This window comes from Telmatherina bonti, assembly GCF_933228915.1.
Source record: "Telmatherina bonti genome assembly, chromosome: 15".
NCBI classification, from domain to species: domain Eukaryota; kingdom Metazoa; phylum Chordata; class Actinopteri; order Atheriniformes; family Telmatherinidae; genus Telmatherina; species Telmatherina bonti.
In genome coordinates, this window is record NC_136613.1 from 13,829,916 (window position 1) to 13,848,297 (window position 18,382).

The following is an 18,382-nucleotide window of genomic DNA, read 5'->3' on the forward strand; positions in this document are numbered from 1 at the left end:
CAGTTGTAAAGACCACTGTGAACAAATGCACAAAGATGTTTTTCTAAATCATGTTGACCCATCAGTCCCCATATTATAGATATATGCTCAGGTTGTAAAAATGACATCAAGCTCTGTTAATTTCTTTGTAGCTGACTGAAGATGGGTTCTAATATTTGGATGCTCATCTTTGTTTTTAAATGCAATTTCAGTTTAATTTGTTTTAATTGAAGAAAATTGTGACAGATTCAACAATAGACTTAGCTGGGAAATGAGAACTAGAGTTCTCTGATGAGAAGTAAGAACTGAGTGTCATTAGCATAATTATGGTAGGATATTTTTGTCTGTTTTCATAACCCAAACTAGTGGGTTATTGGGCATGTAATCTATGCTAGTGGGCATATTCTGAGCAATAGGGGGAAAACATGCATGCTGAATGTTTGCTTAAGTGGATCCATTTCATATGAAGTAGTTCCTGTCTTGATTGTCTAATGTAGAACTGGTCAGAGATTCCTGTTCTATTTTTGTCCAATAGGATCTTATGGTCTTCTGTGGCAAATGCAACGCTGATGAGCTCCTGCTCTTGTGTGTTTAGAATCTGATGGATGTTGCTCAACACTTAAATGAGGGTAACTTCAGTGTTGCAGCGTGGTTGAAATCTTGACTGAAACACATCAAATCAGTTATTAGGGACCAATAATTTGTAAAGCTGATGATCAATAGTTTTATGAAGTATTCTACTTAAAAAATGGGAGTGTTGAAATGGGCTTGTTCATTGTAGAGACAACCAAACTGTTCTCCTTTGGCAGTGGTGTCATCATTGCAGTTTTCAGTATTTCAAATTGCATTTTCTTTTGGTCAAACTTCTAGATCACAAAATTGCAGGTGGAACAACTATTAAAATAAGTTAAAAATGTTCTTTTTTATGTGATCATGTTAATTGTCAGTCGTAAATATTAAAACAATCAGTTTAATCAAGATATTTTGAATAACCGTAATAATGCACTGTAGTTGTGTCCCACAACGTACATGCAACCCTGTTACTAAAACTCATTTGTTATGGCAGAGGAAGAGGAAAAGGAGTGAGATATGACACAAAGGAAATGTAATCGTCAAGCCATATGCTTAGACTGCTGGTTCAGTGTTAAGCTTTCTCTTCTATTGTCACGTTTCCAATCGTTTCAGCCTTGACTGAGCATGTCACTGTCATCAACACACCATAATCACTCATAGGATCAGAATAATACAAATTACAATGCCACTTCCCAAAAAGGTTGGAATGCTGTGTAAAATGGAATCAATGAAAACAAAATGCAATAATTTTAAAATATCACATGCAATATTTTAATTCCACTAGAACATAAAATCATCTCAGATGTAATATGTGAGGCACAACCATTTAATGGAAAATATTAACTTATTTTTAATTTAATGGCGGCAGCAACAAGAAACTGGAGAAGTAACTCGCAAATCACAAAAAACCGAAGGAGCATTTGGCAATTAATCAGATTAATCTGCAACAAGAGTAATATGTTCCCATATTGGGGAGCCAGCCTGAAATCTGTCCACATTGTCTGAAGGGCTATACCTTAAAATAAACTTTAGTCTCTCTTTACATAACTTGCTGTGTGAAAACACACCCAGCATCTTGTTTAAAGCAACTCTACAGAGCCTTATGCCATCCCATAACTAAGGCTAATTTAGTATCCAGCATATTGTATCTCATGCAAGCTTTCCAGATGCTGATTGATATTGCTCTCGCTCCATGTCCTCTTGTATTTTTTTTTGTTTGTTTGTTTGCTTGTTTGTCTTTGATAAATCAACAATGGTGCCCATTCAAAACAGCCAGGGTGTTGATGTCCTGTTGCTGGTGTGTGATGTTGAGCCAGCAACAGGAGATCAGCGGTAACATGATGCCCTGGGGCCAGAAAAAAAAAAAAAAAGAAACATTGTCAATTGCAGTCCCTCAGTTGCAGGATGCCAGAGGGCAACAATGTACCAAATAAATATCACTCCACCATCAAGATAAGTCAGAAACAATCATTTTTATGGTCAGTAAAAGATGCAGTATTGCTTTAGGATGAACTTGATGACGGAGAAAGTATGTGTCTGATGAAACTGGTGAGTAAGAAGGTATTGTTAACTGTGAGAAGAAGAGGGCATAGCGTAGCTTTGATCTACAAATCATTACAGAAATTAGTTGTTGATGAAAATATTCATCATTATGATCTTTGATTAAAAATGATGATCTTTGTGAAGTGAGAGCCCATTTCCAGTTTGTGTTTCTGGGAGCAGCAGATCCACACCCTCACAAAGCAGACTAATGCACATATGCAGTCTCCTACACTGGTGGTGTTGGGTAGACCAGCAGTTGGAGAAAATCCCATCTTGACTGCAATTTGCTTTGGAATGAATAAAAAGGATTTATTTCTGCCATTATATAAATTAGAATGTTTGGGCACAATGTGCAATATCTAGCCAAGTATTTATTAATAAAATAATTCTTTGTCATTTACAAGTAAATTATTTCATTTTGTTAAAAAAAATCAGACAAAAACATTAGTGCCATTGTTGTATACTTGTATTTGGATTAGCTGTACAACATAATGTACAACTACAAACCTGAGTACTTCAGTAAAAAGTGAAACGATATAAAGATTCAGACAGATTTTCTCTACAATATAACAGTGACAATATGCAGAAAATTATTTCTTTGAGTTGTTGCAGTTAAAAGTGATTATAAAAGTATTGAAATATTGTAGTGTACTCATCTATTTGCACACTTTCCCCATATTTAGCTTAGTTTTTGGAAGGAAACCTTCCTTTGTAAAACTTTAGAACTAATAGAGATCAGTTTATCACATTACCAGGATAGATGTCATCCTAGTACATGATATATTGCTGTATGGCCACCCACACAAAAGCTATTGCAATTTGCAACTGCTGTAATCTTGACCTTAATAACATTTACTGAACATGTACTTAGTTTTCTACGTCACGATAAAACACTTATTCATGATAACATCCAGAATTAGAGAAGCTAGATTCTGACAAATGATACTGTATATTTTTAAGTAGCTAAATTAGTCATTGGGCTGTGTAGGATATGTGACTTTTACCTATCAAAAGGGAAGCTGTATCAGAATGAGAAAAAACCAAAAAAAAACCCCAACACCGACTTTTCTGATAAGATCTTGTGAAAAACAACTCTGCTATTAAGTGATTTATGATAAATCCGCCTTTGCTTCTTTACTTTACAAATAACAGTTGGAGGACAAGAAACCTTGTTGTTGAGCCAGCATTGTTTCCCGTAGCCTCTTATAATACCGTTGGTAAGAATCAGTCACATAACGGGTGCCGTAGTTCCTCATCCTGACCAGCCATTGTTATCCACTGCCAGCCTTCTTGTCTGACTGGAAATTTGTAGCATTATTTTCCATAAATGACCCAACCGTGTCTAATTTGTTGCAGTATTTAGAACAAGTCCTCTCTCCCCCTAATCTAAAGATAATAGTGATAGGATACACATGATTTCCTTTCATACATCGAAAAACTCTTGAATTAAGTCCAAAAGACTCTGAAGATTATTTTCCACTATGTTCCCTTATTTGATATTATTCAATTAGTTCAGACAAGGAATAGCTTAATTATAAAGAGACGTACTTTTCAAGACATTATAGCATGTGCCACTGTGTGGGGCATTAGCCTGCAACTTACCTGCCACACAAAGTCATTTATTTCCAACAGATGTAAAATTAATTGTGAACAACTCATCAAGTGTTTGGCAATTTTATCAGACAAAAACATCTGCCCCACTGCATCTTTCACACAAACATCCCACCACCACCCCAAAAAGGGAAGTTCAGAATGGCTTCACTTACCACACAAGAGGAAAGCAGCACTTTCATGTGTAAAGAGTACCTACCGTTGGTTGCACTAGCCACCACCAAATTCAAAGCAAGACTTGTTCAGAACATGTTGCTTCTTTCAGGCTAGGCAGGGCACATTTTTAAAGCAAAATTAAACAACGCAGGGATTGAAATTATTTGCATTTGATAAAGAGAACTGTAAACTGAAACACATAAAGTTGAGAAAGAAAAAAATTGACAAATGAAGTAAATAAATAGGTACAACAAAATCTAAAGAGACGATTGCAATTGGGCAAAACTTGCTGGCATCATCATATGCTTGTTAAAGAAACAGGTGTGGAGGAGACAAACCCTGCATCACTGTAACTTGACATCAAATAGATTACCATTACTTTTCTCCCCTGCTCTTTGCATGACCTGATGAAAGGTGAGACAGTTGCTCAAAATGAAAGCAACAAACTACCTTGGCTTGTAATGATGTAGCTTCATCTTCTGCTTTGTGGTTTGGAGAATAGGTGTATTAAATAATGCATCATGACACTTTTTGCTACTACAATAAGTAGTAGTGAAATATTTTGGAAACGTGTATAATTGGAATGATATTCCATTTATGTCCATTAAGGAGTGAGTCACGTGGCAATACGACATATCAAGAAGGAAGAATAAGAGCATTTTTTCAACCATGGGGTGGTAGGAAGTCACTTTTCCATTTAGTTTAACATTGAGCACTTCACAACTGCCAAGTTTCCCGTGGACAGACCAAACAGTGTGCTATGCAGCACCTCCTATGTATCTTATGAGGCACCTCCCTTTCAGTCCAATAAGCCAATCACCACCTTTTTCTGCAAAGAATCAATCAACAAAATTAATCCCCAAACATGATTATTTTGAAAACATCTCACTTTCCATAATTCAGGACATGAATTCATAATTTACACAGGTTCATGTTAACATTTATATACTTCTCAATGTGTTAATCTTTATACCACTGACCACTCCCAATCAATTATTCAATGAAAAACGAGACACACACATTCCCACTCTGCAATGGCACTGACTGTAGGCAGCTTAAGGAGCTAGTTCCTCCTAACAGATCATACATGCATTAGGAAACTAGAACATTTCTTCTATTACACTATTGATACAGGATATGTGCTCTATGTGCACAGACCCCCAAACATCACCTGTGGGGTTTTACTTTGGATTTAAGAAAAATGCACTGAATTTAAAAGGTGTATAAAAAATAGGGGCATTGCTGCCATCCTGTGACTTACTTACGTTACAGCACACGTTTTTTTTTTTTTTTTTTTTTTTTTTTTTACTTTACTGTAAACTGTCTGCAGTCTTATACAGACCTTTAACCTACTATGCATTGCTGTACTTTCTTGCATCATCAATGAGCTGAACCTCTGCAAGTGCAGTACTTTCCACTCACCAGGTGAGAGCACTGTTCATCTGAGATGTTTTGGATGATAATAAGGTAAACTGAGTAGCATGTGGAGTGAAAAACAGGACATTTTGTGATAAGTTCAAGATTGCAAATATTACAACATGTCCTGTTCTGTGACTGAAATCTGCTTCCACAGATCCACACTAACAAGTACTGCTGTCATGTACACTCTGACAGCTGCAGTGCTTAATGACAGCAGTATACAGTACATACATGACAGTTTTATATGTACTTATAAAAACTTTTAGGCCAATGATCCACCATGGGGAATTTTTAGTTGTGGCTTAAAGTAAATATATTCAGAATTATTAAAATCAGTTTTACATCATTTTTTAGCCAAATTTGAGCTTAATGAAAAAAAAGAAAAAAAAAAAAAAGATTCTGCAACGTTTAATTTATTTTCCTTAAAATCAAAGTTGCTTTAACACAAGAACAGCAGAACAAAAAAGTGGTTTCATAAAAAAAAAAAAAAAAAAAAAAAATTCTTAAGGATTACCTTAAATTTCTATTTAATTGAAACCCTATATTGTCGTTTGCAAGCCTGATGTGTGTTTTGTAACTATTTTCTTTTTTTTTTCTTTGGGTTTTGGTACACAAGCTTCCTGTTCTGTTGAAACCTTATCTCACCCACATGCAGAAACAACAACCCTGAAAGCTGCTATCAGACTATTGATATTATATTCATTGGGATGTTGTCACAAATTTGTTCCACTTGTAGTGTCACCACAACATATTGTAATCAGTGTGAGAAAGTGCATGGCATTTATGCAACAGGATATGAATTTTGGCACAGCGTTATCTTTGAAAGGTTTTCTTTCTGTAAGCATGTTGTTCTGTGTAATCATAAGTTGTATTTTATTTGTAAAAAAATCACAAAGCTGATAACAGCCAAGAATTGTAGTATTGTTTTGATATTGCAGAATAAATATTTTTTAAAAATGTTTTGAGTTTGACAAGTGAGTTTGACATAATAGTGGGAGCCTTTTTCCTTTATAAGACCTCTGAACTGCTAATACGACTTTTTTTCCTTCCTCTATAAATTTTTGATGAACAAAATAGATGAACATTTTTATCAACTGGAGGCAAATATAGACTTGCAATGTTCACCTTTCATGTACAAAAATATGCTTAATCACATACTGCTTAAGATGATTCCATTTATCATGCACAGATTGTACAGAGTGCTTGTCAGTGTTACATGGCTTGGGAGAACCACCTTATAATGCTTCTTTTTCTCATTACAAAAGAAAAAAAGTGCAATTATTACAAGATGGGTGTGTAAAATTGTATGTGACTTTTCCTTAGTTTAGTTCTATTGTCTTCTAAGAATAGCAATGGCAAAACAGCACACCGGTTGTCTGTCAGCAGTGGGTATGATCTGACCATCTGAGGTCCAGTGAGTCAGGCCCGCATGGCAGGCTGTGAGGAAGTCAAACAGCTTCCTTTGCCTCTCAGCCAGGCTTGTTTTTGAACAAATGAAGGCTGTGGTCAATAAAAGGAACTGAGTAATGTTGGGACGTATTGTCTTTTTTCATGTCCTTTATCATCTTACCATCAAATAGTGCTAAAAGCTCTCCCTGAGCAACAGTTTTCTCTTGCTGTAGTAATTTCTTTTCTACTTTTGGAAATAGATTAAATGCACAAACTGATCTACAAGAAGAGCTTGCTGATAAATGGCTGTGCACACCAACAGCATGTGCCATGCCACTGCATATCCTGCAACTGAATTTCTTTTCCTTTTCTTTCTTTTTTTAAGTAGAGAGCTGCACAGAAAAGGGCGGGAGCCATTTAAAGGTGTTAAAACCACACAGTAACAGTTTCTTCTCAAATGTGCATATTGTAATTTTAATAAAGTACTTTTGGGTACATGATTCCTCATGTTATTGTTTTTAAAACTCAACAGTTTGATCCAAAGAAATCCATCTGTTCAAAGATTTGCGAACTGGTGTTACAAGTGACAATCTTGTGCACCTTTTCAAAACCAAAGTATTCGCACTATAACCTTAAACACATCCAAAATCCTCTTTCACTTCTAATTGCAAAGATTAGAGAATGTGTTTGAATGTTCTCACAATTTTGTTGTTTGAACAAAACATTCTAAAAACAGTTATATAAAACAATAAGCTTAAAATCCATGACTTAATGTGAAACCTTTTTTTCCAGGGGTTTTCATTTAACTGGGTTAGTTATATGACCACATTTAAAATATTACTCTTTGACATGTTGTAAAACATCTTGTATAGTCTTTCTGTCATAAACATCACCAAATAATGAGTCTATTTTCCTCCACGTTGCTTTGCCATAACCATAACAGTTCCTACTTGTTTGTGAGTCACAGTATAATGAGCTTAGTGCAGCAAACAAGCAGATCATTAGGAGATGATAGAAAGTGAATCCAATTTTGTTTCTTGATGCTTAAAAGATTTTATAAGCATAAAGCCGATGGAGCCGTCGGATGGCGAGCAGACTGGTTGGTTGGTATCTGCTTGCACTAAAAGCAGAAGGGGCCTTCGTGACTTGCAAATATCACATAAACAGTAGATGCAAATTTTGAATTAAACTAGCCAATCATGTTTAGCAACTGAAAAAAGCTATGGTGAAATACCCCCTTTAACTGGAAATTATTTATGTTTCTCCTGCAGAGACGTCTTGTCAGAACATATGAAACAACACATCCTTTTCATGTTTTGTTAAATGAATTACACACTGACAAACACTTGAAGTGTCTATATAATGCACATTTCAGTATAATTTATTTTAATATGCAAGTCCAGAAGGGCAAGAAATAATCAAGTATTTTTCACAAATTCCTTCATTAATTTTGTATTGATCCTTTCAGATCAGCCTCTGCCAGAAACAAGCAAACAGAGAAAGCTCCGCCCTCTGCCCTGCCACTGGACTGTGTCTGATTGGTTAGCTGCTAGGAGTAGCTACACTTAGCAATGAAAGTGGGCTTGGCTTTCTTCTAGGGAACTTTCACAACATGGAGAAGATGACCAATCACTGAGTCCCTCCCAAGTGGCAACCTCCAGCGGTTAAAAGTGAAGCCTATGCGGAAGTGCATAAAACTGCAGTCCCCTATTCATCCGGTAGGGGCTCCAAAACAGAGCGAATCCCCATAAACTTCCATGTTAAAAAGGCCAACGGCAGAAATAAACATGTTTACAGCCTGGTTCAAAAATCCATTTTCGGTTTATAGGTCAGGTTTACCGTCTTGACAGTTGTGGGGGGAGTGAATTTTTTTCTAACTTGCCCGTTTTAAAGTCATTTAATCTCGACACAGAAAGCTCGGAGTTCGCTTGATGTCAATCATCCACCATGACGCTTACGGCTGCCCTATCAGCTCCACCTCTTTGCCCATATTTGTATTTTCCTGGAGAGACGCTGCCAACATGGCGACAGTAGGAATCACCTGCCGAGCTTCAATTCAGCTCTTCAGAAACTTATGGGTAACGTCCATCTCTTTATATACAGTCTATGACATCCCCCGGGATGTCACTAAAATTTTGAAGTAGAATAGACTCTCTAAAATCAATCATTTCCATCACCATGGAAACCAAATGTGAAGAATGCTAGAAAACTCAAACATGTGTTTAGGTAATAAAAAAAAAAAAAAAATGGTGCCACTCATATGTCTAATGAGTATTCAACACTATAATACTGTAGAAAGCTCAGAAAACTTGAAATAGCATAATAGAGCCCCTTCAAACACAAATGGAATTTTTTCGGGAAAAGTTTTTATTCTTGTCTCTGTATTGTACAGTATGTCTTTTTGAACGGGATTTTTCAAGTTTTCTGTTGTTAATCAAATTAAAAAACAAAAATTAAGACTGTGTTTGTTTCCCCCTAGCTTCAAAAAGTGCTCTTGATGGTTTGTGTATGTAGTACACATAATAATTATCTGCTAACCGCGTTTTTTAAGAGATTCTGGTATTTGGGGCATAACTGAATCTTGATGATTATATTGTCCATTTGAGTTCTTACAGGTGATGTTCCCACATGTTCCCAACACTCAAAGAAACTGAAATAGCGTGTACTGTTCACATGTAAACAAATGCGTTGGAAGTCGCGCCCATAATTTTCGAAAGGCATAGTAGGGCTTTGTGGTTTTCTAGACCCTGGTGGTGCATTATAACTTTGTAATGCACGTTGCAAGTTGCAAGTTGCAAGTTGTTTGATCTGCTTATACCATGGTCCCACATTGTAAACATTTTAGAACAAATGTTAGTTCTTTTTTTTACAAAACTTGCTGAAGATGTTAAAGTATAGGAACTATTTTATGTTGACCCTTAATGTACTTTTATGCTAAACAACTGTTGTCAAGCTTGTCGGAAAAAATGTTTTTACTGTGAAGATGTATTTTATGATGTTATGTTTAATGTAAATGATGAATTTAAGCAGTTAGGGGGCTATAGAAGGAAATGACGACACTCCTGCCAACAAAAAAGGGTGCAGATAACTCATTACAGTTAATCAGGGACAAGGTTTATTCAAATGTAACACCCAACACACATCTTTTGATTTCTTCTCACTGTCAGTTAGAAAGAACAAGTTGTTTCACTTCCACTCAGCACGACTTTCCACGGCTGGTCTCCTCTTTTTTTGCACTCTGTTTTTATTCATTTGTGTTTTATAAGCATGTAAAAGATACCAGCAGTTGGAGCGATGTCTGATCAAAAGATTCACTTTAGCATTAACCTTCATGTGCTATTAGAGAGGAGCCTGCCACCTTTTGTTTTATACCTATACTGACCTTTAGCATTTACAGCAGAGCTGTCTCTCAGATGACTGTGTTCTTATCACAATGATCAAATATTATTATGTGTATCGATCTCCTATATTATGACGCAAAGAAAATAAATAACTTCACTGAAATCAAAAGCAAAAGTTTGACATGAATCGTCCCCTTTAAGTCATTTTGAGCCTACTCCACCCCCCACCTCCCCATAAAAGACAATTCTTCCTGGGCAAATGGGAGTTCCCCCTTTTTCATTTTTACTCGGTGATATAACTTGCTTTAAACTGAAAATTACACTTTAATTAAAGCATCTCAGACGTGTGGTGTATGTAACTGGGAGGAATGAACATATCAATATTAACATGACATCTTTTTGCTCAAAAGTAGATGTATTGATGAACAAAAAAACAAAACAAAACAAAGAAAAAGGGAAAACTTCTAAGTAGTCTAAACGTTGTTTAAACCACATCCTCCCATTGGGGCACCCATGGCAGCATGATGTACGAAACCTAGATTTTCATTTCCCCAGATCTTCTCAACCCCATCAATTCAGTATCAGTATCAGTTTTAGAAAGAATTACTTCAGCGTCATGTAACATTTGTCTCCTATTTGAATAAGAAGGAGGTTTTGTAAGATTGTCAGAAGAGAGATAGCGCATGTAAAAAAAAAAGTTTAGCAAGAGAGGTTCACATACATGCAGAGAAAGAGAGCGAGGGAGAGGTGGAACAGGATATTTTGTCACCATGGTTACTACCAGCAGATACTGATCTTGATTTTTGAATGTCATGCTGTTTTCATACTAGGCAGCGTGACTGGTGCGGCTGTTGGGCAACTCTTGCAAAGGCAATAAAGTTTGGACAAAAGTGTTAATGTCTTTTGGCTCCATGGCAATTTGCCTAAATCTGTAGGACAGCTTTTCAATCAGTGCGGTAAGTGTGCCTTCTAAGCTCCTTTTTTCCTTTTTTTTTTTAAGATGAATGAAATTGGCTGTGTATTTGTCCTGTGACTTATAACAATATTGCTGCCTCATTTGACAGTTTGGCTCAGAATATTTGGAAAACAAATACTCTTGCAAAACAACACTTATTGACAAAAAAAGAACAGCAGAAAATAGCACTTTTAAAATGACTGTCTTTCTCATGTTGGATTTGCGGAATGTACACATAGATACCCACTGTAAACTAATCATTTGAAAATCTTGTGAATTGAAATGAACTGGTTTTGTGGTTTTTTTAATTCTAAAAAGTTTTCTTAAAGTATCAGTAAATATATATATATATATATATATATATATATACATATATATATATATATATATATATATATATATATATATATATATATATATATATATATATATATATATATATATATATATATATATATATATATATAATATTTATGGACACTAAACACAATGTCTTATCAAACTATTTCATGTTTATTGCCAAATTATTGAAAGACCGAGTCTTTTTTTTGCAGGCTTCAGCCCCACCTGCAAGTGTCAGTTCTGTTTATACGCCAGGAAATGTGGTTTTGCCCTGCAATGTACACAAGGACATAACTAGAGCAAATTATAATTCAGTTCAAACAATGCAACTTTCCATTGCCTCATTCTAAGCCAGAACACCCTGGGGAAGTACACTTCCTCAAACACAAGACCATCTTTTAACACCACTTTTTTTTTTCTTTGCTTGTTTAATACCAGTGCGAGAGTGTGGCAGCTGTATTCACAATCCTCTTATTCTTCATTGCTTTCCTTTGTGTCAATTTCAGCTGCAGTTTTGAAAAAAAGCTTTGTACTTAAAGCAACTTAAAGAAAAGTGACTCATTGTGTGTGTTCATAAAGTTCTCATCTAATGACTCATTTTTATAATTCTTTTAAATGCTAGCTTCCTTTAATTAAAATAAAAATTCTGCCCTTGAACTCACATGTTATACTGTTCATCTACCAACACATGCTTTAAAGGGAGCTAAAATTAACTAAACAACCCAGTGAGAGACAAAAAGAGCTTCAGATATATGACTTCATATGCAATTTCATACAACTCTTCCATGTTTAAAGTCCTGAACTTCTCCATTTATTCTTTTACTTGACTGATATTTTAACTTTGTTGAAATGAGTTTTAGTAATGTAAAGGCAACATTTATTTAGAAAATGTGACATGTTTTGCTCATTAAAATCCAGAAGGTGGCACTGCACACTACACAAACAACCGGAAAGCTTTTTTTTTTTTTTTTTCCAATTCAGGTTAACCAACTGAGATTTGCTTGCTTGAAACACAAATTAGTTTTGGCAAATGATGGTTAAACAAATGACACTATAACTTCATATGTTGACAGCTTGAAAAGAATCCAAATATTCCCTACTTTGTTGTCCAATTCTTTGCCTGTAAAGAAAAACAAGAACATCCATTTGTGATGACACATTATGCATTTTATTATATTGTATTTTTAAATAATCATTACCATTCAATTTTACAATTAGATGACGCATCAACAAAATACTGGAAAAATAAGACTAAATACTTAAAAATAATTAATATTCTTTTACCTTAAGTGTCTTTTTTTTTTTTAAAGGAGCAGCAAAAAATACTACAGTTCTCCTTTATTTCCTTTTTGAAAGCAAGGTGTTAAATTTGTAGGCTTGCATGCATTTGTCAACCAAATAAGAGTTTCACACAGTGCCCCAGTGTGACACTCAGATTTTGATTTCCTGTCATATGCATAATAGGAGAAAAGAAAGCACTGTGGCATGTTGAATTGAGTTTAAAAAAGGTATTTGTTTTATTTTCTCTGCAGTTCTTGGTTCCTACAATATCAAGATGGACCCTGCCATGCTGCTTGTGACACTCGCCACCTCAGCCTCCAATGAGTCAAACGATACCGCCTGTGATAACCTGTACGCCCATCGAAATTATGCCCGCATCCTCATGCCTCTTCTCTACTGCACTGTGTTTTTCTTGGGGTTGTTTGGTAACTGCCTCGCCCTCCACGTCATCCGTTCCAATCTAAAGAAGATCAACTCCACCACCTTGTACTCTCTGAACCTGGTGGTCTCCGATATCCTGTTCACCCTCTCTCTACCTTTGAGGATAGCCTATTATATGCAAGGCTTCCACTGGCCTTTTGGTGAAGTGATGTGTAAGATCTCAGGCCTCATCTTCTACATCAACACCTACGCAGGAGTCAACTTCATGACCTGTCTCAGCGTGGACCGTTTTATCGCCGTGGTCTTGCCACTGCGTTTTGCCCGACTCAGGAGAGTCAGCAACGTGCGCTATATTTGTTGTGCTGTCTGGCTAGTCGTCTTGACACAGACTCTGCCTCTCCTTGGAATGCCTTTGACCAATGAGGAATCTGATGGCTACACTACTTGTATGGAATACCCCAGCTTTGAAAAAGTGGACCATATTGCTCCCATGCTGATTGGTGCTGTCTTCCTTGGTTATGTTATCCCTGTGATCACTATCACAGTGTGTTATACTGTCTTGTGCTTCAAACTCCACCAGACAGCCAAGACCAACCATTTGACAGAAAAGTCTGGTCGGAGTCGTAAGGCCATTGGTGTGATCTGTTGCGTGTCTCTGGTGTTTTTTATCTGTTTCACTCCTTATCACATTGGCCTTTTGCAGTACATGATTCGCAAGTTGGTTTCAAACCCTGACTGCAATGATCTTAGGGACTTTCAGGTGTTGTTACACATCACGTTGTGCCTGATGAACCTCAACTCCTGCTTGGACCCATTTGTCTACTTCTTTGCATGTAAGGGCTACAAAAGGAAACTTTTGAAGCTGCTGAAGATGCACGTCAGCATGTCCTTTTCCAGTGCAGTTAGGACATCACCCGAAGGCTCCTCCAAGGACTTTATCGATGGCAATAAGATCCAACTCAACAGTTCTGTTGCGGGTACAGTCTCTGAGAGACTCTCAGAGAGGAGATCACATCGGCATGAATGAACACAAGAATCAAGGCAAGACAAGAGCACTGAGACAAGAGGTGTAGCTTCTTTTCAATGGGACAATGAGTCAAATAAACTGTTGAGAAACCAAGTTGTGTCACCTAGAAGCTACACGGTCCACAAATCAGGCTTCATAATGAAAGATTTTCAAGAACATTGTCGAAATGTCTGTTATTCTTCCTTTTTTTTTATTTTTGTTTAAGAAAAAGCAGCATGTCTCATGTTTACATATTTTCCTGTAAAATATTTTTTGAATTGTACATAAGATCTGTGAGTCTTACATCTATGCAAGGGGAAAAAAAATGTTTGCTTCAGCAACTAAACAGGAGCTCATAAGTATGCAAGGGAATGTTGAAGCGGAAATAGTTGTGATAGTTCTCTGAGTTTCTATCTTGCATTAGATTAGATTGAGTCTTTGTTTCAGCTACAATTTCTATGTATTTCAGAACTATTCCTCTGTCTTCATGTGGAAAGATTAGAAAAGTATTGCATATTATTGCTGGATCTAACGTTTGTTTCCTTTGTTTGGATAGTGATGCAATTTTATTTAATAACCTGCAGATGAACTGTGATGACAGCCAGGTTCCAACAGGTTGTTGAAAATCATCATGACTCAAAATGTTCCCAAATAATGACATGATTATTTCTGGTTTTGGAACTGCTGTCAGTACATCGGTGATGTAGTGGGTCTTTGAAAAGTTTAATGTATTTGAAATACATGAATAAAAGTGTTTGGAATTCTCTGCAACTGTAACATGTTAAGTCTGCAAAGATGGATGAATATGTATTCAAAAGGTCACACAAAATTTATCCTGAAAAAATGTACAGCTAAAAGCTTTTTATGGTCCTGTAAAACAAGAATGTTTTTTTTTCTTGTCACTATAACAATATGCGATCATCTTTGTTTTGGAACCTTTAAATGTTTCAATTCGATGTTCTAGATCCTTTATCTTGGTAATGAGCCACATCATGCTACCATAATGCAATGAAGAACACAGACTCCCATAGGTGCAACCCTGTCCTCCAGGAATCATATACCTCCACTTTGCTGGACTGAATGTAACTTGCTGGTTGGACTACACCTGAAGAAACTGAAACCTCTGAGACAGAAAAAATTCATACAGGAACTGTGGCAAATTCTCCTAAATGTTTGGAAAAAATTGGAAATATCTAAATTATCTAAAATATCGAATTTTTTTTTCATTTTTGTTTTACTGAGTGATAAATAAAGTTAGTTCCTCCATAAAAGCTCAACGATTGCAAAAGAAATACTGTTGCATTCTGCATTGTTCCAGTTGCATTCACCTCAAGCAGATGGGATTTAAGGGCCTTAATGGCCGAGAATACATTCAAACATTTGTGAAATAAAAGTAAATATTCTTAATAGTGCAAAAGTCTGCTGCTTTTCATGTTGCCTTTCCCTTTACACCCATAGTGAATACATATTGTTTACTGTCCCCTCAGTTCTACTGTTATTTTCTCTTTATTTCAACACATTGTTGGTTGTGGGCCTCTCTTTGTTCACAATGCTAAAAAAGGGAACTAAATGTTCATTCGTTATTGCTAGATTGCAATGCATAATGTTGAAATAATCTGGGGCCCAGTTTGAGTTCAAGAAAGTAAAATATTTCTCTCTTTTCTTTTCTTTTTCAGCTTGTCCTGTCTGGCATGATAGCAGGATCAGAATGGTGGTTTAGTTGTATTATTAGATGCAGTTAAAACATATTTCTTGGAAATATTTTTATCAAATTAATTTTTTAAGTTTATTATTATCTAAATGAACTTTGCACAGCATGTAGCTGGTCAGAGACTAAGATATGGATAGCAAATGAACTTTTGTTATGGGTAAATTACGGTATTGTAACCACTTCGGAGAACTGAGGTAGTGGCTTTAAAAAAAAAGTATTTGGTTGTGGCTTCTAAAGGGACACTTTAGGCGGATGTTTTGCACATAACTGTTTCACTCTCATCTTAATACCAGCACTTTGCAGCTTCAAGAAGTGACTCTTGTCCCTATGTTGGCATTAACTGTTCGGATGAAGTCTACTTTTAGGTGCTACATACATACTGTATATGTATGTATGTATGGATTCTGAGGCTTTTCTTGAGCTTAATTTTTTTGTTTTACATGAATACATGTGTGGAATCTTTCCAGGGGCACCCCCTCACACACACACACGCACACAACATGTAAATGAGGTTTAATGGTATTTCTAAATGGAGTTAGAAAGTGTTCTTAGCTGTTTGTCTTGTCTGGCTCTACATTGGCATTGACATCGCCTCACATCTGACAGAAAAAAAGGACGAGTTCCACCCCTTCATGACAAGGATGAAGTAAGTATGAAAGATTTGGACAGATGGAGGTCAAATTTATTGTCAAAGTGAATATTGCTTCATCCTGGTTTGGTTCCAATAAAGTGGATGAAATCCATTGATTAAGTGATACAAATTTATTCAAAAATACACATAATCATTGACTTCTCGTAAAAGTTTAACTGAATATGTTTGAATTAGATCAAAAACAGGAAGTCAGAGCAAACTGTTGTGTTATAGTTAGACTTGGCCTTTATGAGAGGAAGGAACAATAGTAGAAATTTGATGTAAGTTCTGTATTTTGAGGTTTTTTTTTTTCAGTCCCCTGTCTGAAGGGGTGGATTGATTTCCTGAAATTTTAAACCGCTTCTAAACTAACTTAGCTTTTTTTCATAAAACATCCTATTTATAAGATACATACGAGTACATTTAGATATCTGCTGAGCTTTTCATGACAGATGGCAGAAAGACAGGCACAACTGAAAGTGCAAAAAAAAGCAAAAAAGTCACAACATCAGCATACAAATACCACTGCAAAGGTTTCAGCAAAACCACAAAGGAAAGATATGCAGATCCTTAACAAAAATAGTGTTACTATAGATCCCGGGTAAGAGTTTTATAAAAGAAAATGTATTTTTCCAAGTGTGTATTCTCTTTATTGAGATTCCTACAGAAATTAGACTGATGGGGAAACAAAAATAATTTTACTTAAACAGAGATCACAGTCTGACAGGCTTTATAATGATTCTCCTAACCTAACATTAATTCTATGGGCAGCATTAGGATTAATTTGACATGAATTATACATGAATGACAATTATTGTTTTGTTATGAGGCTATATTTACATCACAGCGAAAATAAAAAGGGGGAAATTTGTAGTTCTGATGTCTGTTACTGTCTGTTTGTGGTGCCAATACTGTCAGTGTAACAAACTTAGCATACAAATGCTGAGCGGGCAAATTTGTTGCCTTATTGTTAGCCAGCATGTCCATGTGGGGTCCATAAGGGTTACATTTGAGCAGCAGAGAAGGGTCCCACATGGGTTTGTCTGCAGTTTCAATGGTGGCTTCACCTGTGTTTGCCCATATGGGTTTGAATTTTGTTCTGACTGGGTTTCAGCTCAGGACCCAGCTGTCTACATTTTTTATTTTAGTTGCAAAACTCCAGATATTACAGTTTCTCACAAGCTGCGTTTCTTCATTCAGTGTGATAGAAAAGATGTTGATTTAAAGAAACCAAGCCGGAAACCCTTGTCATCAGTTCTGAGAAACTGAAAGCTGAAAGTGGTTGTTCAATGGGACACAAACAGGAAAATTAAACAATGAGCCACCTGGCTGAAACAATTTCTTGACAAATCCACCCATTCATGTCTCAAGGAATTTGAACAAAGGAAAACACTTCTGGGTACTTGACAAACTGGACCAGCCAACATTTAAGAATATGTTTTACGGTTGTCAGACTTAACACACTACAGTATATTATTACATGTGTTGCATCTTGACCTTTTCTTATGTTTGATTTTATTCTTTTTTTAATTTGTTTTCTCTGAAACGTGTCCCTTGTTGATAGTCAAGCTGCTGTGTCGCAATAAACACTGTATTTCACACATATAATTGCCATCTGCTTTATCGCCTCCTTTCTGTTGCCTTGTGTCTTTGGGGATTTGGGAAATGTGCTTTTCTTTCTTTTTTTTTTTTTTTAACTTTCTTTTTTTTTTTTAACAGGGATGGGCTGAAACCATGAAGGATTCACCTGTGTTTGGCAAATTGTCAGAGGTATACATATAGTAAATTTAGTCGTTGTAAATGAAGTCCGTTTTAGTCTTCTGATGCATAAAAGTTTCTCTTCTTACTTTTTGTTTACTAATTACATCTTCACAAAGTATTTTTAATCATCCAGACTGCAGTTTCATAGAAATGTGAAGCCCCCCCCCCCCAACTAAACAGACAAAAGGCAACAAGCTGAGAATCAGTGTGTCCTGCTTTTAAACTTGTGTACAGATTTTTTTTTTTCAATAAAAGAAAATAAAATAAAATCAGGAAGATTATGATGATGATGATGATGATGATG

General features: G+C 36.0%; 1 protein-coding gene across 1 annotated transcript; it reads left to right on the plus strand.

Annotated features, from left to right (window-relative positions):
• Positions 1 to 10,865: 10,865 nt before the first annotated feature.
• On the plus strand, positions 10,866 to 13,996 carry gpr183a (G protein-coupled receptor 183a; the record flags this gene model as incomplete). The annotated part of the gene is made up of 2 exons (XM_079253738.1): positions 10,866 to 10,966; positions 12,840 to 13,996. The coding sequence occupies exon 2, from the start codon at positions 12,863 to 12,865 to the stop codon at positions 13,994 to 13,996; it is 1,134 nt and encodes a 377-aa protein (XP_079109864.1). The 5' UTR covers positions 10,866 to 10,966; positions 12,840 to 12,862.
• Positions 13,997 to 18,382: the final 4,386 nt, after the last annotated feature.